Genomic DNA, 24,755 nt, shown 5'->3' with positions numbered 1-24,755 from the left:
GCACCTGGAGGAAACTCACACAACCACAGGGAGGACATGCAGACTCCGCACAGAAGGCAGCCCAGCCGAGGATCGAACCAAAGAACCTCTTGCTGTGAGGCGACAATGCTAACCACTGCACCACCGTGGCCGCCCATGCACTTACATGGTCACCAAAATAATATAAATAAATAAATAGTTAATGCTGATTCTCATAGGATCATAGCTGTACAGGTAGTTACCAGGCACGCAGTCTAGGAGACCATTAAGCAGCCTAGCCCCATATTTCAAAAATGTCGAACACAATACAAATAGAAATAGAAATACACAGACTGTCAATATAAATATAAATAAATATCCAGCCAAAGTGTACTCAGGATTAGTATGTACATGTGAGGATGAAACCTCAGCTTCCACTCCAAGGCCAACTACTACTGGAGTGACTTTATATGGAGTCTGTCACTGGGGTTTAGCAGGATGGTGGAAGACCGTTCTCTAACAATGTAAGAACAAATCTTGCCACTTATGGAAGGGACAAAAGTATACTTTGCAGGCCTGAACTAAAGAAGCAATGTTACTCTGTCTTTTAGTGAAATTTGTTTTCTCTTAGATGGAAAAAAATTCTGTGTGAATTAACTATAGAATCTCAGAAAAACTGAGGTGTAATTCTTTGTGATGATGTCTGTACCAAGAGCTAAGATGGTAGCTAGCATTTGTGTCTTTCTGTTGCAAAAAACGGGTATGTGTGGGAGATAGTTTAATACAACTTAAGATATTTAGAGACCTTACAAAAACAACTGATTTGGCAACCATCTTCTAAAGAAGACTGTCAAAAATGCCACAAAATGAGTGAATATACAAGGATAGACCAGTGACAAGTGGAGTACCACAGGGCTCATTCCTGGGTCCTCTCCTATTGGGCATCTACTTCTCAGAAGTCCAGGCTAATACAGCAGGTCTTTGGCTAACGAAGTTTGCAGATGACTGCAAACTAGGTGCTATAACAGAATCACCTAATGATGTGGACATTCTACAAAGGGGCCTCACTGAGACTGATGCTTGGTGTCAAAGTCATGGCCTCAAGCTCAATGCCAAGAAATGCATTGCCATCCCCTTTGGGAAAAACACTGTACCCATGAACTACGACATAGGCAGTAGCCAACAAAACACCAAAAGTGTAATAAGAGACTTTGGGACACAGGTGGACAGTAGTCGCTCCTTTGATAATTTCATCGCCACAGTAGTCAGGAAATCACAAAGAGGTTCACCTCAAGAAAAAAATAGGTCATTGTTCCTCTCTACTCATCCCTCATCAGACCCATTAGAGAGTACAATGCCCTGTTTGGGATGTACCTCACAAGACAACTACACCAACTAGAAAGAGCACAGAAATACCTCACTAAGAGGATTACCAGCCTACGCAAACCGTCTCAAAAAACTCCAGCTCTACTCCGCTGCTTATAGTCTACTCAGAGGCGACCTCTGTCTGACATACAAAGCCATGTCAAACCCAGATCTGTTGGACATGCTACACTTAAAGAAACCCCAATCCCTCTGAGCCACATGCTCCAGGGACCTAAACCTTGTCACCACAATAAACAGAACATGCTGGAGGGATAGATTCCTGTCCCAGAGACTTCCTATGCCCTGGAACAGACTACCCATTCATGTCAAGCAAAGCTCATTAGCCCTCTTTAAGAAAAATCTTGACAACTGGATGGGAAATAGGAAATTCACCCTGGGGATCACTTCTGTGGCTCTGCTAGACAAGGGTGCAGGAAAATAACTTTCATGGGTGGCGAAAGCAAGGGAACTTTTTTGGCTAGGCTTATATAGGCCCCAGGGCTGATAGCCTAGTACCTATGAGCCTATAAGAGACAACATATCAAATGGCAGCAAGCACTGTTTTAAGGTGGTTGTGACTCAACCCAAAAGGGGTATGCTGTCAGCCTTAAGCACTGACCTGGATATGTAGGCATTTTGCTTATTTATGGCACTCAACCAGTTTTCTTCTGATAAACAAGGAAGAGTATATTTGTGTGAGCCCATTCAGCATAACAGTAGCTCTTTGAAGAAGAGGTCATTGTACCATTAAATTATAATACTCGGGTTTACTCACTGGCAAACCCCACTCCCCCGCATTGGTCCACCGATGTTTCACGCCAGTATTGGCAGTGACATCTGAATGTAAGTGCTTCTCATATAAGTAATGCAGAAATAATGTGCTGAGGTCAATTCTAAGCAAGAAACCTTTGTAGTAAAATGTGCTTATAGCAGACAAATTAATACAACATCCTGAACATGTACAGGAACTAATATTAACAATCATCATAACACATGAAGCACAGCAGTAATGTGGATGTTGAATGTCTCCCTTCCCTGATACAGTGACCTCTCAACGTCTTGAGCTCTGCTGTTGTTCTGAGTGTATTTAACTGTACTATCTTACTTTAAGGGAAGGTCATCATAGCAAGGGAACCTAATGGTCTGCTGTCAGCTGTTTTATGAGTGCCATTCCAGGAAACCAGCAGAGCTAAAAAAACACTGTAAGAAACCAAGGACAATGCCCTTTCTCCCCACATGTTGTCTGACCATGGAGCTGGTATGTACTAAGTGGGATTGTGGTGGCATTTCCCCAACATGGGGGTTCACATGGTTTGCACTGTGCAAAAAAAAAAAAAATAATCACAGAAAATGTTTTTTACAACACTAATTTGCAGTATCAACATTTGTAGAGATTGCCATCACTGAATCAATATGAATCCCACAGCTGTAAACCACATTTATGTACAATCCCAAGAGGGGAATGATAGTTTTGATCTACACAAGACTCTGCAGCAAAACCATACCAAAACAACCTGTCCTACTACTAATGAGTGATTCCAGTTAATATTTAGCAAAGTGTGGAAAGTAGTTGAAATTTCAACATCTAAAATGTGTAGTGTAGAAATACTCCAGAAGTATACTGCAGAAGTAACTGCAGCTCTTCTGGAGTAGGCTTTAATAAGACCCTGAACCATTTTTTGTATTCTTTATAACAAAGGGCAATATAAAGGGCCAACCACTTTATTGGTATAGTTAAATCAACATACCATACATATTTAGAGTATGAGAAAAATTATAACTGCATTTTGATAGTTTGGGAAGAAAACTGGTAACTGAACTGACTGTGACCAATTAAATTCTTTTTGTTATAAAGGAAGGCTTTGTCTTTAAGGAGATACTTCCCATAGAAGTGCGAGTAAGAGGGATACATAACTTATCCACAGTTCTGAAATTTTGCCTGAAGTTGTTACTAAAAAGTAGTTGTCCATGAAAACTACTTCAGTTCTTCTCAACGTGCAGTTTCAAAGACAGGTACAGTGACTTTCTCTCTTAAGTTTTAAGATGGACATTTGCCTTTTGGGACGGTCTTAAGTAAAGCACCCTTTCAGAAAGCCTTTAACTGAATAATTACCTGCAACTTCTACAGAGGATAGAATGCAAGTTGAGATAGCTGAAACATACACTGTTGAGTAAAGAATTAAATTACTTTTAAACATATGACTGAAGTAGTGAAGTATTTTTTAACTGTAAAAGTAAACCTTTCCTTCATATTATACAGAAAATTCTTTCCAGACTTGGACTGGATGTAGGACTTTCGAATGCCAGGCCTCTTTTGGTTTCACTGAAGACATTAATGAATTGAAGAGAAAAAAAAAGTAAAAGCCCAAATTTCAAGATGAGAGTGTCAACGATTTCAGGTTAAAATACAAAGCATTATATAAACAGAATGACTTAAACATTAGATCACTGGATTGCAAGTGTTTTTATGTACCTCTGCTACAATTGTAAATCCTTCTGCTTCAAATGTATCACGTATAACATGATGTTGACTATCCCTCTAAATGCTGATGTTATATAAAATCGCTGTATTGTTTGGGGCTTTTCTCCCCAGGCCTCCACTGAAAATGGGTCAAACAACACAGTGGACTTTCCCGGTCAACAAATGTCAATGTTGTTTGTCTTTTGGCTTTTCCCGGTTAGGGGTCACCACAGCGGAACTCCGGTCCGCTAATGATTGACAGTTGTTTTTTATGGTGTTGAGTTGCCAGCCCAACGCCCAACCTTCAACGAAGGCACGCCCATTCAACGTGTGTCTTTCGAATGCCCACTAAACCACGGGGAGGACATGCAGACTCCACACAGAAGGCACTCCCAACCCAAGCCGAGAATCGAATGGGAGAACCTCTTGCTGTGAGGCAACAATGGTACCGCTGCACCACCATGGATGACCTCCGGTCAACAACTGTCAATAAATAAATAAATTAATTATCCTGTTGCTGAGCTGACAGAATTTTCTTGCTCAAGGAAAGCTGAACAGTTAGATGAGCATACAGAATCTTCTTGCTCAAGGAAAGTTGAACAGTTAGATGAGCATGATCTCAAAGCAACGAAAAAGTACAGTTTTGTACCTACCATAAATGTAGATGTTCGAGGATCCACATTGCTGCAGTCCTAACTATTGGGGTAGTCCGCTGTCCAGTCGGCCCGAATACCAAAGTATATGGCTGACGTCGGTCAGGGCGCATTAGACTGACGTCAGTACGTCAGGGTACTAATACGCATGACCGACGTCATATCCTCAGTCTTTTCTTGCCCCAGATGTCAGAAGACCCTGAAAAGATAAGGCCAAAAACCAAAAACTCCCAACATATCTGTACCAAAAAATATATACAAAATATACAAAATTAGCAGAATATAACCTCACCTACACAACCACCCCTAAACACAGAGGGGAAGGAGGGAGTAAATTGGACTGCAGCAATGTGGATCCTCGAACATCTACATTTATGGTAGGTACAAAACTGTACTATGTTCTTCATTCCACATTGCTGCAGTCCTAACTATTGGGTAGAATCCCAAAGCAGAGGTAAGGGAGGCTGGCAAATCATAAAGAAGCAGGAACTGACAACATGCCCTGCAAAATAGCTGTGGCAAAACCAGCCCTAGACTTAGAGTAGAGAGGAAGGTGATAATGCTTAGAGAAAGTATGCACTGAACTCCAAGTAGCTGCCTCCAAAATATCCTTAGTTGCCACCCCTCAGAAATGCTGTTGAAGTGGCAGTAGCCCTAGTGGAATGAGGCCTAATCCCAGCTGGAATCTCCTTGCCATGATGGGAATAACAAAATGTAATGCAACACCCAATCCATCTAGAAATAGTTTGTTTTGACACAGGCTTGCCCTGAGAACTCAAAGCAAAAGAAACAAACAACTGCTGAGACTGCCTAAAATCCTTAGTCCTGCTCAAATAATAACGCAATTGCCTGTGTACATCTAAAGTGTGCAAAATCTTTTCCCTTTATTTTGGGGATCTGCATAAAAAGTAGGCAAATGAATAGTTTGGTTTAAAGCCACACTAGAAACCACCTTAGGCATAAAGGAAGGATTAGTACGTAAAGATACTCTATCCTTATGAAAAATCAAAAAAGGCTCCACTGCCATAAGGGCCTGCAACTACGAAACCCTTCTTGCAGAAGTAATGGCCAACAAAAAGCAGTCTTCCATGACAAGTATTTCAATTCAGTAGTAGCCAAGAGGCTCAAAAGGTTGTAGAGTAAGTTTCTCCAACACAAAATTGAGATCCCAAGCAGGAGTAGGAGCTCTACGTGGGGGTCTTATATTCTTTGCCCCTCTAAGAAATTGCTTGAACAAAGGATGCGAAAACAGCGGTGGGTCACAATCATAGTGAGCTGAAATTGCTGCAGCATGAATCTTAATGGAAGAGAAAGACAAACCTTTGTCCAATAACTCAGTAAGATATTGAAGAGCCACACTCAAATTTGGCTCAGAAATCTCCAAATTGTTTGCTGCACTCCAAAATAAAAATCTCTTCCATTTTTCTGCATACACTTTCCTTGTACTAGGTCTCCTGGCTTCCATAATCACATTTAAAACTTGTTGAGGAAGTTGAGACCTGCTGTCTTTCAAAACAGAATATGCCAGGCTGTTAGATGAAGAGAGTGAAGCTTGACATTGAGCAGGTGACCTTCTCTCTGAGACAACAGGTGTGGGATCAAGGGTAAAGGCCATGGAAGCTTCTTTACCAGACTCCTCAGTAATGGGTACCAGTGCTGCCGAGGCCAATCTGGAGCTATTAAAATCATCCTTGGCTTGTCTTGTCTGACCTTTAGAAGCACCTTTGGAAGAAGAGGCAGAGGTGGAAACGCATACGCATGAAGATTTTTCCAACTGAAAGAAAGAGCATCCACTTTCCAAGCTGTGTGATGAAACCTCTTTGTGCAAAACTTTGGCAGCTGGTGGTTTAGTGGAGAAGCGAACAGATCTATGTCTGGAGTTCCCCAGGACACTGTCAACTTTTGAAATACATGAAGATCCAGTTTCCACTCGTGGGGATCCATGATTTGTCTGCTTAACACATCTGCTAAGGAGTTCTGTGCTCCGGCAGAAACCTTGCCTGAAGAGTTAGTTGCAAGCTGAGTGCAGTCTCCCATAAAATCATTGCTTGCCTGCACAATGGGTAAGAATGTGTTCCCCTTGTTTGTTGATGTACCACATGACAGTTGTGTTGTCTGTTAGAATCAACACCTGCCCTGGAAGAAGTAACTCCTTGAAAGCCATTAATGCAAACTGGACTGCTAACATCTCCTTCATGTTGATATGTAGATGCTGTAGTCTGGCAGGCCACTTGTCTTGTATCCACTTTCCATTTAGATGAGCTCCCCAAGCAATGTCTGAGGCATCTGTCGTTAGAATCTGACTCGCCTCTGGCCGGGTCACAGAGAGTCCCTTGTTTAGGTGACATTCCTGAGCCCACCACCAAAATTCCTTTTGAATGCAAGGTATTATTTGAATGACAGTGTCCAAATCCTGGCAGTGCTGTGTCCATACATTTTGAGATACCATTGTAGCTTCCTCATATGCAGTTTGGCATTGGGAAGCACCAGAATACAAGATGCCATGAACCCTAAGGCTTGAAGGACTGTCCTTGCAGTCAGCCCGGACTGAAGAGATAGTTGATGGAAGTAACTGGAAAGATTCTTTTGTTTGTCCGGGGTTAAAAGGCCATCTGGGCTGCTGTATTCAGTCTCACACCCAGAAAGCACATGTCTTGAGAGGGTACTAGACTGCACTTTACTTCCCTCACCCAATACCCTAGGCATCTTAGCACTGCTATGACATATTCCAAATGCTGTAGAAGGTCTTCCTTTTCTTGAGCCAGAATCAGGCAATCGTCCAAGTAAGGATAGATTTGAATTCCTTTTAGCCTGAAGTAAGCTATCACTGGAGCCAGAACCTTTGTAAATACTCTGGGCAGTAGATAAGCCAAAGGGCAATGCAGAGAACTGATAATGAGAATTTCCAGCTCGAAAACGCAGATACTTTCTGCAACTTAGTCTTATAGGCACATGAAGGTAAGCTTCCTTGAGATCTAAAGTTACCATCCAGTGATCTTTGCCCAGCAGAGGTAAAAGCTGTTGTAACGCCAACATTTTGAACTTGGGAATGTCCAGATAAGTGTTGAGGATAGATAAATCCAAAATTGGTCTCCACGTGTTCCCCTTCTTCGGTACTAGGAACAGGCGAGAATAAAATCCTAGGCCCCTTTCTGGCACAGGAACCGGCTGAATGGCCCCTATTTGGAGTAACAGAGAAATTTGCTTGTGAGCCTCTTGTCTTTGTAGAGGAGGAATGTCTGGCATGCCTTTGAAAGGAGGCAAGGTATGGAAATAAAACCTGTAACCGTGGTGAATGATATCCAGAACCCATCTGTCTTGGGTAATTAAATCCCAATTTTCTTTGAAAAGAGACAGCCTTCCTCCCAACGGTGCTGCCAGGCGAGAATGAACTGGCAGCTGAAAAGGCAGGTCATTGGGTCTGCTTACGAAAGGACTGACCCCTGCCCTCACCAGAAGTCTGAGCAGGGGAACTCCTGTCCTAGGCCTAAAAGAACCCTGAGCTCTGCCCCTACCACGTCTAGACCTACCCCTAGACTGGGAATCATAAGCAGGATAAGTCCATCCCTTAGCAGGCCAATTTCTACTAAATTTCGGAGGCTGCACCTGCAAAAAATCTTTAACAGTTTGCATAGACTTAGCCTTGTCCTCCATTTTCTTCAAAACTGCTTCTACAGGCGAACCAAACAACACATCAGACTGCAAAGGAGCATCCAAAATCCGTGTCTTAACATGCTCAGCTAAATTCTGATCTCTCAACCAGGCGTGCCTACGAAGAACAGAACCAGTGGCAGCCACCCTGGAGGAGGCCTGCACAGCATCAAAACCACATTGCAAGGAATGTTTACCCACCTGTTCAGACACATGAACTAAATCCTACAACTCTTTACACTCAATACCTTCCGCCAGAGCATCCACCTTAGATTTCAACTGTGAAAGAAGATAATTCTGATATTTTAACATGTGAAACTGACAATTCAACGCCCTCATGGCTAAAGTGGAAGAAGTATACACTTTCTTTCCCCATCTATCCAAAGCCCTTGCCTCTTTATCAGGAGGGACAGGATTTTTAACAACTGAGGCCTTCACACCTTTAGGCCCCTGAGAGACAGTTTCCGGGTCTGCCCTAGGACTAGATACTTATGAGCTTCAGGCACCCTATAATACCTATCCGGTTTAACTGGGGCAGGAGGCAAAGAATCAGGATTCAGTGAAGCCTCTGCAAAAACATCTTCCACCACATTCAAAACAGGAGGTATAGCTAAAGGCCTATGCTGGGGTAAAAACAAGAATTCCCTAAGCCTTTTCCTTGAATCAGAGAAATCTTGACCTTCCCATTTAAAATGCTCCCTCATGGAATGCAGAGTCTCTGAAAATGAAAAATCCTCAGGAGGAGAAGCTGAAGGAGTAGAATCATCCACATCAGAATCAGAATACGGAGGGTACTCCTGCAAGTCTTCAGCCGAAGACTCAGAAGCCTCCGAGCATTGCTCAAAACTCTCAAACTCAGGTTCCACCCTAGGCCTCTTATCAGGAGGGGGCATAGAACCCCTTATCATAGTAATCAAATCCTCTGCCATTTTAAGCATATGTTTCTTAGGCAAAGACCCAGAAGCACTAGGAGAAACCCCCACTGAAGCAAAACTTGGCCTGCCCCTCAAAGAAGCCTTGGAAGCAGAAGGGGAGGCTCTAACCACCTTAGGAAGAGAGGGAAGAACAGCCACCTGAGAAGCCCCCTCAGCCTGGCCTACTTCCTGAGAGGATACATCCTGTAACAGTAAAGTCTCTCCCTGAGACTCCAAAGAAACACCTGGCAAAACCTCCGGCTCCACTGAGCCCTCTAAAGAACCGGCGTCTGGGACTGTCGGTTCTTCCACTCTAGGCTTTGCTGTTTTGTCCTTGCGTTTTTTAGCCGAAGCCGGCGTCGGAGCATCCGACGGCATTTTATAATTACAACGCTTCCCAAACACTAACCTGGCACAGTCTAACCTTCTCTTAATAGTGCGTTTGTTAAATCTAGCACAAGAGCGGCATCCAACAATGCCGTGCTCAGGCCCTAAACAAGGTATACACAAAGTATGGTAATCCCTATGAGGTATCTGTTTCCCACAAGAAATACAGTTATTCACTTTTTCTGACATCCGGTTAAATACTGAGGCAAGAAAAAACCAAAATATTCCCCAACGGGGTACTTAGCCAACTTTGATTCGGTCTGAAACTCTGGCTTCAGAAACTTTCAGAACGCCAACCTGCACTCGCAAAATTGCTTCTGCATCGGACCATGCGGCAAAAAAGACTGAGGATATGACGTCGGTCATGCGCATTAGTACCCTGACGTACTGACGTCAGTCTAATGCGCCCTGACCGACGTCAGCCATATACTTTGGTATTCGGGCCGACTGGACAGCGGACTACCCCAATAGTTAGGACTGCAGCAATGTGGAATGAAGAACATCCAGGATTGCCTGGCCCAAGTGGTACTACAAAAACTGGCTTTGCTTAGTTTAATTTCCCATTCAGAATTATACTGTGAATTAAAAGAAATAGAGCAAAAACAACAACCAGTTCCTAACTCCATCAGAAGATGAAAGTACATAGCTTCTGTAGTTTCTTGACGGCAGGTAACAGAATGAACCTCTGTACTTGAACAATGAAGTGAGAAGCAAAAAGGTACACTAAAAGCTACTGAAATACTCCATTACTTAGCTACCATTCTTGTACTGGGTACAAATGCCTACTGACAGGCTGTGCTGCACTGCTCATTGTCATAGCAACACTACTACTTTGCACAATTGACAAGATTTTATAATATATCCTTACCAATAAACTTCCTGCAAAACAGACTGACTAGAATGTGCAGCTTGGTATCTTCTGAGTCCAGTGTAATCACAAATACTTTTGTAAAATAAATAAATAAATAAATAAAATGTGCTATCTGTACTGTTCTGAAGACGGCTCAATGCAAAACTGGTTGATAATTCCCTTTCCTTAGATTCTCATGCAATGAAAGTAGTCAGGAACTCCTTCTACTTACTGTAACTGATTACCAAGGGGATATCTTCCAGAAACAAAGCAGTCATTGTCCAATAATATTCGGCATTGACTATGCCACTTAATGAATACAGTGCCCCATTTAGGATGGACCTATCTAGGAATATCAATCAAGCAGAAAAACTGCACAGGATTCTAACTAAAATGATCACTGGCTTAAAAATCTAAACTAGCAAGGAAGACAGGAAGCACTGTCCCTGTATTCAGTATCTTATTTCACTCCAGAGGGAAGATTTGTGCTTTGCATTCTTAATCATTAGGGATCCAGTGCTGCTGGATCTTTTTTAATTCCACAAATCAAACAGTCCTACAAATACCATAACAAGGGATCTAAGTCATCACCAACACATAAATGAAACAAGATGGAAAGACAGATTTGTTATACAGCACCTTCCTCATCTGTGGAATAGACTCCCACTGCACGTTAAGCAGTGTGATACATTATCCGCCTTCACACAAGAACTAGATGACTAGATGGCTATTCACAAATTCAACTCTGGCTCGACTGGCCTGCCCCTTCTCGACAGAGGAGGTTCAATCTATGGATGGTTACTGCTAAGGCATAAATGGTTGTAAGACTCAATTGCCTTATAATTTCTATGATTCCTATGATTTCTGTGAAATGTCTTAATCTGGTAGCTTTATTAAATTTCTTTCAAGGTTCACAGGAATCACAGTTATGATCATCTCTAAGACAAAATAAGAATTTATTACAATTACATTTTGGGGTAGTTTTTCGACCACAAACACGTATGTTAACAGACACGGATGGAGAAAACATTAACCTTAAAATGAAGAATGGTTAGAAGAATATCTGATGGTAAAGCTTTCTTTACAGAAAATAATAACTAGGATTAAGACCTACTGAACCAACAGTAAAATAAACTTAACGGAGGGACTAAAAGTTTAGAAGCAGCAAGAAAGAACTGATCTGACTGAATGCCAACACTGTTTATGTGAGGACCATGTAAGTACATATGTAGCTACCAACAGTGGCACAACACATGTATTAGACTATACAGTGGCATTATACAGCTGTGGAAGAAGTAACCAAAAATAATCCAGTTTCAGTGGTGAGTAAACCCACGTTAAGATCAACTGTTACAGTGACCCTTCCTTGCAGTAAGGTCGGATCTTGTAAGACTAACATTTGGAACGTCTGGTGAATGATTCTATGACTTAGGGGACTGAGATTCAGAACAGACACAAGACCCCACAACGTTTCTGCAATAGGGAAAGCACAGCTGTGTGCGAGTATTCACCATAATAGTAAATCTTCAAGGGAAGGACTCCTTGTAGTATAATTCACAACATTTGAACATCTTTTCATCAAAGTTATTCACTCCATGGCTAAATATGATCATGAATGAAACTAATTATGATCATCACTTCTGCTTCACCAGCATTGATCACTGGGAACCTGATAACAGAATACTATGTTGGCAGGTTCCATATTCAGTTTGTTTACTGAGAAAGTTTTAAGTGAAAGCTTATGGTAATGAAGACCAGTGCAAAACTGAAATCTGTAACACTGAAAGCACATCATGTCTACACACAGTCATGACCAACAGGCCATTACTAAACATGACATCCTTGATCCAGATATGAAAGAGCACAGTAGGAGGTTATTTCTACTGTTTCAAGAGTACATCTCTCAAGGACATACTGTTATGGTGAATACTCCACACAGACATACTTTCATTTTTCTTGCTCTTATGATGTGGTTTATGAAAATGCCTACCTTCTTATATTCCAAAAAGTTCCCAAAGTACTCTTCCAGTGGACACAGGTACAACCACTGGAGTTCCTTTGAGATTTCTAATGGACAGGGCTGTGATAATGGTTTTATCTTTTTGTCAAAAGGGAATCGTTCACTTAAACGGGTATCCATGATAAACAACTTAAGCTTTTCAACAAACGAGCTAAACTAGAGACAGGAATATTTTCTTGAGTATATTGCTGTAGTTCACCTCACTGTTAAATGGGAATTATGCACATAAGCAGATATACATAACAAAGGACTTTTAACATTTCAACAAATGAGCTTACCTAGTGCCAGCAATGTCTTCCTATACATCCAGCTGTGGTGACTGCCCTGACACATCCATGGAATTGTATGCATCTAATTATGCATGAAGATATTTTGTCAACAATAGCCAATTGTTTCTCTCTGTGGTGAGAGTCCAGTAAATGTCAAAGACTGAAAGCTTCATATATCAGGTAACATAAACACTGAGACATAATGATCAGATAATTAATGGTCATTATAAATAATGTGGGACTATATTTATAACCTCTTTCTGAGTTGGCCTATGGGTAAAGAACCCATATCTGGTAGAAGTTAAGTAAAACTAGGTTTTTATTCCATCCTGTGCTAAGGAGCAGGCTCATAGTTTCATGGGAAGTTACTAGAACAGCATTCCAGGGAACCACTGAAAAGCCTAGCTCAAACTCCGAATTGCGCCAAATTACTGTCTGATTAAATGACATGCTCAAGGTCAGAGAATAACCAAATACAAATTAATGGAATCAAACCCTGTACCACAGAAAGTAATTTGTTAACAGCTCACAGCCTTAGTCTCCTGCGCTAACTACCAGGAATTTACTTTTGGGTTGACTGGTAGGTCAGGAGGATTGGAAGATGCTTTGTTAAACCTTTCCCGGTGATGGTGGTAGGAAACCAAGGACCAGTAGTGACTGATAATGTTCTGCCAACCTGTCCTACTAAGGAGAAAACAATCTTGGGTTTCTAGACTATTGTTCCAAGTAACTGATAATGACAAATCTTGACAGATCAATAGTCTATGCAGGACAGTTCAAAAAGCTTTAAACTATAATTGAGAACAGTTAATACATATCAGCCTTGAAATTGGCTGGAAAGCTGATAAGAACAGAAGTGTTATGTTCATTTTCCATTTAGAAGAATCAAAACAATCATGTAAGAATTAGGTTGCATGGGAGAAATATAGTCCACAATGAAAAACTATGCCACAGCACTCATGTAAGTATTTTCAGAATGTTAACAAATACAATTATTTGTGACCTTTCCACTTACGTTTATGATCTGTGTCTTTGGTATCATGGGCACTGAAAATGTTAGACAGGATTCTTCCACAGACTACTTAAAATGGGATAAAACTCCTCTTAAACTCCTCTAAATAAGTACATGACTATACAAACAAAGTTGAACAATAACACAAAGAACATGACAACACACCAGAGGCAAATCTATCCAAAGGATCAATAGCCAATGAACTCTTAAATCATTAAATGCATCTTCTGATAGTGAATCTTGCACCAGAAAAAAGGGTTGTACATAAGAGTAGTGACTATCTCTCGGAGTAATAATACCAACAGGAGCCAGGATAAGAACATAAATAACATTTGTTTTACTTAAAAAAACAATGCATCTGCCTGTAAGTCCATAATGTTTGCCTGCTTCTGGACCTTTAAGAAGGGAAGGACTGCACAAACCCAGGTGATGCTGTAGTGAATGGTGACATTGAGAGTACCAGGCACGATACACTGCTCTGAAGAGCCAGCACTTAACTACCTTCTGCTGTTAACTGTACTGTCACAATTTATGGATACCTAACAGCCACAGAGAGACAGGCAATGCAAACAAGATACTGGGACTGCTAAGCCACACCTGAGTGCTCCGTACATCAGACTCTGAACTGTAAAACTAAGTGCTGCATCAGAGACTTGCAGCAACTTAATGGTAGCAGAGTGGGAGACACCCTGCGTTATACCTTTATGACTGTGGCTGGACTGATGCAGCAGAGTGGGAGACACCCCTGTGTTACACCTTTAACTGTGGCTGGACTGATACAGCAGAGTGGGAGACTCCCCTGTATTACACCTTTATGACTGTGGCTGGACTGATACCTAGCAGTAGTCCCTTACTAGTAGTTAAACTCAACTTTAATTTAACAAGATATTCAGATGTGGGGTGGTTATTTTACAAATTAACTTTGTAACTATGGGTAAGCCATAGAGAAAGGATATTAAAGCTTAAATATTAGCATTAATTTAGGAAGATTTGATACCCTTACAGCAACAGCATTACTTGTTTCATTCTCTTCTGCTATGTAACAATATGTGAGACTGAAGAAGCACTTACTGGAGTGCCCACATGTGCAAATATGGCACACATCATATTTTATTTAATTTAATTATTGCTGCTTCCCTGCTAGAACTGTTCCTTTTTCTTCTAAATTTCACTATTATGACATCTGCAGTTTAACCTTCCCCATAAAGTAAAGACTTCCTTATCTAAGGAAGATGAGGAATGTGGCCTCGTGACTTTGAGATACTTTCTCTCTGCTATTTTTTCAGCACTGGTCTTTTGTTTACAGTTCCTCTTGGCAGTAAGGGATCTACAAACCATCAGTGTTTGATCACCTTAATAAGTCCCCCCCCCCCTTAGTTATGAAAACAGATATAGTAAGGCTTTCATTTCCACACTCACCCATAAAGTATCTCTGCACAGATCAACACCCACCCCCAAGGCATGTCATCTGCCTCCTGAGCACACAGTCCTTCCCTTCATGGCCAGCCCTTGGAGTCACCAGACACCATCTTTGAACCCAAACTGCCAGCAGTATAGGTGCCAGTCTCACTACTCTACTGGTCGACCACCTTAACATTGTTATATTTGATCCTGAGATAATAAATTACTGTAACGTTTATCAACTCATTTCCTTCAGTTAATAAAAGTTTCATTCAGCAATAAACTTGCAAAGGATCTTACCTTTGAATCTATTTTCTGTTTAGTATATACTCCATTAGCAGCTGTAAAGACATCATTTAACAAAATGATGATGTAGCCTTCCAAACTGAAAGCAAGATCATAACTGCAAACAAAAATATATGAAACATTACCATTTGTAATATTTTATATTGACACTTCACTCCATGGCATTTTTCTGACCTTTCAAATAATCAGACTTTATTAGCAGTCATTCAAGTATCCTCACAGAAATACAGATCTGCCCTTACAAACTTTTGCACATTTGAGAAGGGTTGCTACAACTGTGAAAGAGATTTAACAATCTGTAATCAAGTCAGGCAATACATGTAGTGGGTCATAACAAACCTAAGTAAATATGCACAACACTCTAGGTACCAACAGGGAAAGAAGTTTATGTTTTTGCAGACCCAAGCCTTCTGCAGCAACAGGAATGGCTTGCAATAGCATTCTCTATAGGCAAATATGAGTGCTAGCATGAAGAAAAGCTATAGTCCAGATGACTACACCTGAGTTTATCATCATAACTGTGCTCTTTGATTTTTCTTGGAATGAATGTCAGTCATATGCGGTCTACTATCAAAATGTTGAAATTCATATGGTCTAACATTCATTTGATCGACACATATGGTCGACACATGAATATTAAGTAGTTCATTTGGTCGATAGAAAGTGCATGCAAATTACCTGTTGACATTATGTTGACAACAGGCAAGGATTTACCCTTGTCAGCACTGTTGTGCGATCTCGGAGTTGTAATATATACGTAGCAGGGGGTATGGAGGGCGCAGCCCCCCTGCAAAAACACTAGTGTTAGTTTGTAGGTGTTTGTCGACCATTTAAACTTTGACATTTTTATTTTCAGTATTTTGAACGTTTGATGTAATGATTTCGACGTTATGATCGTCGACCATAAGAATTTCAACATTTTGCTAGTAAACCGTCATATGCAATTCGATTACTGAATTCAAAAATAAGCAAGTGAACACTTTTCCAGTTGAGTAGTAGGATAAATCAACTTACAAAAATGATTGTTAGCCTGATAGAACCAAAGAAGTACTTGTTAACCACATCTCCAAATCACAGGTGTCTTGGAATGGAGAATGGAAGAAGTATAGTTTTGTGAAATACTCATCATAAAAGCAGATGTCTGAAAAAAAAGGCTTACAACAGTATGTCAAATGTTTTTTCCATTACCTTCATCAGTGTAACATCTATATTACCTTAGAACTTTGCACAAAAATAATCTTATGTTGGAGGTCCATGAGAACATACAGAAAAAATAACTGATCTGTACCATCTTTATTACTTTCATTGAAAAAAAACATAAACAATAAAAAAATGGCCAAGTAGATAAGCCAAAGGGCAGTGCAGAGAAATGATAGTGCGTGCAGCCTGCTTTGAAGTGTAGGTATCTTCTGCAAGATTCCCTGATTGGGATGTGCAGGTATGTTTCCTTTAAATCTAGTGTTGCCAACCAAGCATTTTTGCCTAGCATAGGAAGCAACTGGTGAAGAGTCAGCATCTTGAATTTTGGAATCACCAAAAATTTGTTTAGGGTAGACAGGTCGAGGATAGGACGCCATGAATTGTCTTTTCTGGGTACCAGGAAAATTCTCGAGTAGAAGCCTTGTCCCTTTTCCTCTTCTGGTACCAATTGAATAGCCCCTATGCTTAAGAGAGAGAGTACTTGCTTTTGGGCCTCTGCCACTGATTTGGAGGTAGATCTGGTCAACCTTTTGGAGTAGGTAACTTGTGGAAGTGAAATCTGTGTCCTTGGTACACTATATTTAAAACCCATTTGTCCTGGGAAATGAGTCCCCAGTTCTTTGCATGAAGTGCAATCTTTCCCCCCAAAGGGGCAGACAGTTGAGAAGTGCTTGGAAGTTTTAAAAAGAAGTCATTGAGACAGTTTACCATAGGGGGAAGTTTTATTACTCCCAGATTTGGAAGTGGAGGCCCCCACCTGCTTAGTCCTGTGCGTCCCCTGGGACTGAAGCCTGGGTGCTCTGCTGGATCTGGGTTTGGACTGAGAAGGTCTGGAAGAGGCAGGAAAGGACCAATTCTTAGAGGGCCAATGCCTACTAAATCTTGGAGGTTGTACTTGTAAAAAATCTTTAACAGTTTGCATAGATTTGGCTTTTTCCTCCATCTTTTTTAAGAACTCCTTCTGCCTTGTTGCCAAACAGACAGTTCTGATTTAAGGGAGCATCCAGTAATTTCGCTTTAACATGATCTGGCAAGGATTGCTCCTTAAGCCAAGCATGCCTTCTAAGTACAGACCCAGTTACAGCAGCCCTGCAAGATGCCTCTAGTGAATCAAAACCACATTGCAAAGTATGTTTACCAAGTTGTTCAGCAGAATGCATAAAATCCTGTAAATCCTTATTTTCAGCACAATCAGGAATCATCATTTTCTGTTTAAGCAATCCAATAATATGCAATCGATACTTTAACATATGAAACTGGCAAGTCAAGGCCCTAATGGCCAAAGTTGCAGAAGTGTATACCTTCTTACCCCATCTATCCAGCGTCCTGGAGTCTCTATCAGAGGGGGTAGGATTTTTGGCAGTAGTAGCTTTAATGCCCTTGGGTCCCTGTGAAATGGTTTCAGGATCTGCAGTAAGATTTTTGAAAAGGAACTTGTGAGAGTCAGGAACCCTGTAATATCGATCAGGTTTTCTGGGAGAAGGAGGTAAAGAATCAGGGGCCAAGCTAGATTCAGAAAAAGGCATCATCAACAATGTCCAGTACAGGAGGTATAGCTAAAGGCCTGTGCGGGGGCAGGAGTAAGAAATCCCTAGGCCTCTTTTTAGAATCAGAGAAATCCTGACTTTCCCAATGAAAATGCTCCATGAAAGTATGCAAGGTTTCACCAAAAGAGAAATCCTCTGGAGGGGGGGGTGAAGCAAAGGGAATAGAGTCCTCAACATCAGAATCCTCATAGGTAGATAAGGGTAAATCCTGGTCATCCGAGGAAACAGAAATTTCAGAATCCTGGTCAGAAGTATCATAAGCAAACTCAGTCATATGTCTATTAGATGGGGAAGGTTGGCTTCCCCTGATTAAAGTAATAAGATCTTCAGCCATTCTTATCATTTATTTTTTAGGCATAGAGGCCTGACCATGCAGTCTGGGCATCAGTTTTCTAGGCATGGTTCGAGTTTTAGGCCTTGAAGAAGAAGATGGCATCAGTTTAATATACAAGTCAGTAGGCCTGAATACGCCCTCAGAAGCCGGTGCCTGCACAGTGGCTCCGGACCCATCCAAGGTAGAGACATCCGCAGGTTCCACAGTTGAAGCATCTCGTGGCATACCAGACTCTGAATGGGTATCAGTAGAGGCCTGCGAATCTGAAGTAGCGGGTATCAGGGGCTGCGAAAGCACCTCACTGAGTACCGGCGAACTGGCGACCAAGGCAGCCTTTCTCTGTCTTTATCTTTGTGTTTTTTCGGAATGACGATAGTTGGGTGGCTTACTGAAGACATATCAGGATAACTGAACCGAGCACCAAAATATTTTTTAGTGAAAATATACTAACGACGGATAGTTTGTGGTTTAAATAAGGCACAAAACCGACAGCGAGGTACGTCGTGGTCAGGGTCTAGGCAAGGAATACAGTACAAATGAAAATCTTTATGAGGTATTTGCTTCCCACAAGAAATTAAATTATTTATTTTTACTGACATCGGTTTAGAGCAAGAAAAAGTTTCCCCAATGGGGTACTTAGCTTTTAGTTGAAGACTTTGGTTCTGAAACTCAAAAATGAAAATTTCAGGAGTCGGCCGACCGGCACTTGCAAACTGCATCTGCTTCGGGCACTGCATGGCAAGAAAGACTGGTGTAATGGCATTGGCTGCATGTTTTATACCCCTGACGAACTGATGTCACAGAAGAAGAGACAGCAACCAATGCAGGACCCAAGACTTTGTTAATCAGGCTAACTGAGGGCTACTGCAAGCAGATAACCCAAATGTGATGACTGCAACAGTGAAACACGAAGAACATCTTTCCACTTCTCTGCAAAACATACATCAGCACTGGAGCTGCTTCTGAGATGATTATTTATCCACCAGAGTAAGGCACAGGAACTCGTTCTGAAATGCTTATATATACACCAGCCTGTCTTATACTGTCATCTAAAAGGAAGTGGAAAATAAATAACTTTTGCAGGGTTGTTAGTACCACTCTTTTAGGAAAATGATACAAACCTATTGGTTTAGTCATGACCACAGTCCATCAATAGCATATTTGAGGACATAAACACCTCACCACAAGGGAGAGAGGGTTGTTATCCCCATATTATCACTGCTAATCATTAGGATTCACTTATTAATGACGTGAAGTCTGGACAGAAGTATGGGATGGGGCAATGTTTTTTTCTGTAACAAGGCTAAATGTACTTTCAAATTCCTCTGAAGTAAGCACTTGTGAAATCTTGCACTGGTGACCATAAGAAGGTGGAGCATCTAATAAACTAGCAATCTAATAAGCTGCACTGTTCTGGCCAAAGCAGGAGTGAAGCAAGTCTAACTATTACATGAATTCAGATTTCTAGACGGAAAGCTAGCATTCTGTTTGTATGTGTGGTGTAGCCTATAAAGATCAGAAATACAGATAGGAAAGATTGTGACTGTGCATGCAACTGTATGCCTTTTGTTCAACTACAAGACAAAACATAAAAGTACAAGTCAGCGGAGATCCTGCTGTTTTATTGAGAATGCTGTGGTAGGCACCAACTGAACTTTTTACTGTAAAGTTTGATAGCCAAACAAAATCTTGTCATTGACATTCTGGTCCATAACAAAAAATTAACAGAACAAGACACTTTTTACATTACCTGACACAAGTTTCTCATACTTTCTTAAAAGTCTGTGACATCTGGATTCTATGTGAATTTACTTTGCAAATCACTGCCACTTTCCCAAATCTCCACCACTGCTTATCTATTCTTAAAATCCACCCCATCACACACCCAGGATTAATAATATGCTCCTTCTTTTCTAAAACAAATCCTTTCTCCAGTCTAGTATTCTCTAGATAGTTCTGTGTTTATGTATTTTCTATACACATTTCAACCTATTATTCATATTCTCTATCCATATTAATTTTTCTTTTTGCTTTACATACCATTTGTTGTAGTTATGCCTGCCATTTTCTAAACTAATCTGGACTCTTTCCTTCATTTTGTATACTTAAGTACACGTCTGTAGTCTTTACTCAGGTCACTCATTTTCTGCCACTTCCTTTTATTTCAAAATTCCCTACCTCCTATTTGCAATACCTTTATATCATGTCATATCATGAGAATGACTACTTTCTGGTGAATTTAATATGAACTTTTTTTTAAAACAAGAAACATCTGTATTAAATTATCCTGTATGACATAGGCAAACTTACATTTATATAAATGAAAATAAAACCATAGTGACACAATCTCAGTTGCAAACATTATACTTACACAACTGTAGCTGCAAACATTGCACATCACTTTTAATATATCCAGTCATTGTCAGTCAACCATTACATAGCTCATTCAAATCCTGCCTTCTTTTAAACCTTGTTCCTCCTCTGCATATATTGATCCCACATTTCCCATTTTTTCTTACGTAATTTGCTTCTACGCTTTTCTAAAGATGCCAATTCCAGTTGTTTTATCTCTGTTACTATCTTCTCTACTTCTTGTAAAGTTGCTTTAGACTTTGATTTCAATTTTCTAGTAACTGCTTTTCTGGCAGCCATCATAATTAGACTCAGCAAGGCCTTACTATGTCTAGGCAATTCTAATTCTGTATCATAGCTCAAAACATTTACTCCAGTTTGCTTACCCAGCATCTCCGACACAGCAGTCTGCAGGGAATCTGTAAAATCAGTCAACACATTACACTCCCAGAAAATATGTTCCGAGTTACCTCTTTCTTCCCCATCACACATCCATTTGCTGTCTACCTGAGGAAAACATTTTTGGAGTCTGCTTGGGGTATATAAATACCAATGTAAACACTTTCAGGTAAAGTTATACAAGATTATTGGTCTTGTCTCCCACTTGGCCAATTTATTCTGTTCTAGTCTTTTTACCATTATGAATATCTGGTACTATTTTTTCTTTATTGTATTATACAGTTTTCTTTCTACTAACAAAATAGTTTACTAACAATGGTGCTTTACTCCCCTGGCCTCTGCTGAAAAAGGGTTTTATGCCCAGTCGGACTCTCCCGGTAAACAAATGTAAAATAAAATAAAAATAAAATAAATAAAGATCTTAAATCTTCTAGATTTTGTTGCATAGTCTCAAGACATACACCTATCCCCCCATTGTTTCTTTGTGAATTGCTTATCCAGTCTCTTTTCCCAATCCTTCCTAACCTCCTCTGATCGATTCTTACAGTTATTATGCAATATTTTTTATGCTTTACGAATTATTCCTTTCTTAACAGTAACTTCTGTTCTACATTCTACTAAGAACTCTACCAGTGCTAGTTTTCCATTTAGGACTCCCCTATCTCTTCGTCTTTGCCTATACTCTGACATCAATCCTTGATATGGAAGGCAATCTCTAACTTGCAGTCCAAATAAGTTCTTGGCATCTTCCCATTCTATTACCTTTCCCTCTCTAGTTATTTGCTCTAAATACCTTGGCTCTTTTGCCAGTTTTCTCCAATATATTCCAGCCCCCTCTTGCCTATTGCCTGTATTCCTAATTGTAGTCATCCCTATCGGCAGAATCTCCTTACTCCATTCCCCTGTTGGCTTAGTTCTTAGAAGACTTTCTGCTACATTTTGAATATAATACTCTGTATGATTATTGTTTTTCTCCTTAAAGGTCTGCATCCAAAATCCCAGTCTTTCCCTGATACTTGAACAACCTCCCTGTTTCATCATAATCTCTTTCCACTTTGAATTATAATTTTCTGCTTGTGCTATGTATAGGAGCTTTAACTGTGTTACTCTGAAATACTCCCTCAGCTTGGGTAATCCCAGTCCATCCTGTTCTTGCTGTCTTCCCCTCCCAGATAAAATCCTTCAGCTCCTTATTAATTGCTATCCACATCTTCTCCTCTGATTGATAAAAATATGCCTGACCTCTGTACAAGACTATAGGGACTAAAAACATTTTAACTGCTTGTATCTTACTATTGATATGCATATAACAGAGCTTCCATTTTCTCAGGTTTTGTATTATCTTTTGTTTAGTCTCTTCCCGCATATCCTTAGCTGCCACACCGGTATAATTTTTCATCCATATTCCTAGCTATTTCATTTTATCATGTCCCCATAAGTATGGATATTGCTGGACAGTTCGTATGTGGGTACATAATTTACCGCTATTGTTTTTGTTTTAGCTTCAATAATTTTGTATCCTGAAAAGGTTTAAAACTGTCTCAATATGTTTCACAGCACTGTAATGTCCCTTTCTGGATCTGTCAGGTATAAAATAACGTCATCTGCAAATACAGCCAGTTTGTCTTGACTACCATACCAATTATATCCTTGAATTTCTAAGTCCTTTATTTTATTTGCCAATGGTTCTAAATGTAATGCAAATAACAAAAGGGAAAGAGGACACCCCTGCCTGGTTCCAGAGATTATCAGAGAGTACCCCCACCTACTTTAACTTTCACCTCTGATCCCATATATATCCTCTTAATCAACCTTATAATTTTATCAGGGAATGCAAATGCTTCCATTACTCTGCTCATAAAATCCCAGCTCACTCTGTCAAATGCTTTCTCTGCATCAAGACCCACCAACAACAGTGGTATTTTCTTACATTCTGCTTCACTCTGTATCGTCACTGTTCTGTTAATGTTGTCAAATATTTGCCTCCCCTCCACAAAACCACACTGATCCACATCTATCAATTTTGGCATCACTTTTGCCATTCTTTTAGCCATTATAGACACAAACACTTTATAATCATGATTCAATACTGAAATGGGCCTGTATGAAGCTGGATCTGATGGATCTTTACTCTCTTTAGGTACTATAGCTACCACTGCTTTCTTCCAGGATGTTGGTGCTTCTTCTCCTCTTAACATACTGTTAAACAAAACCTTTCAGGTAATCAGCTTGTTCCCCCCTAGTTTCCAAACATCCACAGGAATATCATCTATTCCTGGGGCTTTTCCTGTAGATTGGTTACACATCACCCTGTTAATCTCATCTCCTCCTATTTTGACTGTTAGTAATTGAGCCTCCTCTACATCTAACCTTGGCAAATTTAATTATTCCATAAGCATATCCATTTGTACCCTTTCTTGATTTGCATATTTCTCTGCTTTATACAGACTTTCAAAGAATTTCCAAAATATTTCTAATACTTCTACAGGATCGCATTACTTTCTTTGTTATAGGCTCCCTAGGTTTGGCGACAGCCCTTTCTACTTTCTGTTGCCTGAGTTGTGCTAAAAGTTTTTGTGCTCTACAGTTATTATCAAAAAACAGTTGCTTAACAGCAATCTTTCTAAACTCATGCATATTATCAAGGTAATCCCTTATTTTCTGTTTAGCATTTTGCAGTTGCTCTTCTTATTGTTCTGTGAGATTCCACCTATTTTGCAATATTTTAGCATTTGTCAGTCCCTCTAAATAATTCTAGTTACTTCTTAGCCATATCTCCCTTTCTTTTATTTCCACTCTATTTTTAAATTTTACTTTAATTTTATCCCACACCCTAGCTATATTTTCAGAAGTTGTTTTTATCTTCTGTAATAGCTCCTGAATAACTTCCAATACCCGTTCCTTAAATTCGTCTCTTTTCAACAGATATGTGGGAAAGCGCCAGTGGTCTCACTTTTATTTCACTACCCTGTGTTTTTATTTTAGTTATTACTGGCACAGGATCTGAAATAGTTATTGGGTGCATATCAAGACCTTCAATTAAATGCACATGTTCCTGTAAAATGTAAATTCTGTCTAGCGTAGCCCAGTTTTCGTTTTTGTATTGTGGGGAATAATACATAAATTCACTTTGAACTCCTAGTACTGAATTCACATCTTCCCTGCCAAATATTTTCATAAACTTCTTTAAAAATCTACCCTCCTTCGTTATACTTTCCTTTATGGGCCCCCAGACACATCTTCACTGTTGTAAACGAAATTCTAATGTTCCTTGTTGAATGCTGATTATTACTTCCAGAATGTTCTTAAGCTCCATTATAGCAGTTTTCAGTGGAATACAAATGCATGCCGGTGTAATCCTTTTCCCTTGCCAGTAGCCCCTTAGTACTACAAATCTGCCATTGTTGTCTTTTTTGTCCTCTTCTATTACAATTGGAGCTAGTCTTGCAATTAATATAAGTACTTCTCTCTTCCTTTGCCCCATTTATTCCACTGATTAACCATCCTGAAAAACCTTCTTCATGAAATTAACATGTTCAGTTCTTTCCAAGTGCGTCTCCTGTAGCATAGCTATTTGGACTCTACATTTTTAATACAGTTCACTGCTCTTTCTTTTTTGTAGTTATCGGTGAGACCATTAAAGTTTAAAGACATTACAGAAAGAATCATATTCTTG

General features: G+C 40.1%; 1 protein-coding gene across 3 annotated transcripts in view; it reads right to left on the bottom strand.

The window, feature by feature from the left end:
* The window catches only part of SLC35D2 (solute carrier family 35 member D2), a 649,758-nt gene that overhangs the window by 191,394 nt on the left and 433,609 nt on the right, over positions 1 to 24,755 (bottom strand). For all 3 annotated transcript variants that reach the window (XM_044059523.1, XM_044059521.1, XR_006363184.1), the window contains one exon: positions 15,242 to 15,344. In XM_044059523.1, the coding sequence (XP_043915458.1) occupies positions 15,242 to 15,344 (103 nt within the window). The remainder of the gene's footprint in view (positions 1 to 15,241; positions 15,345 to 24,755) is intronic.

The sequence above is a fragment of the Protopterus annectens genome, chromosome 17.part0, assembly GCF_019279795.1.
Source record: "Protopterus annectens isolate FY-2018-M chromosome 17.part0, PAN1.0, whole genome shotgun sequence".
NCBI classification, from domain to species: Eukaryota; Metazoa; Chordata; order Ceratodontiformes; family Protopteridae; genus Protopterus; species Protopterus annectens.
The sequence above is the reverse complement of the archived record's forward strand: the minus strand, read 5'-3'. Positions and strand labels throughout refer to the sequence as shown.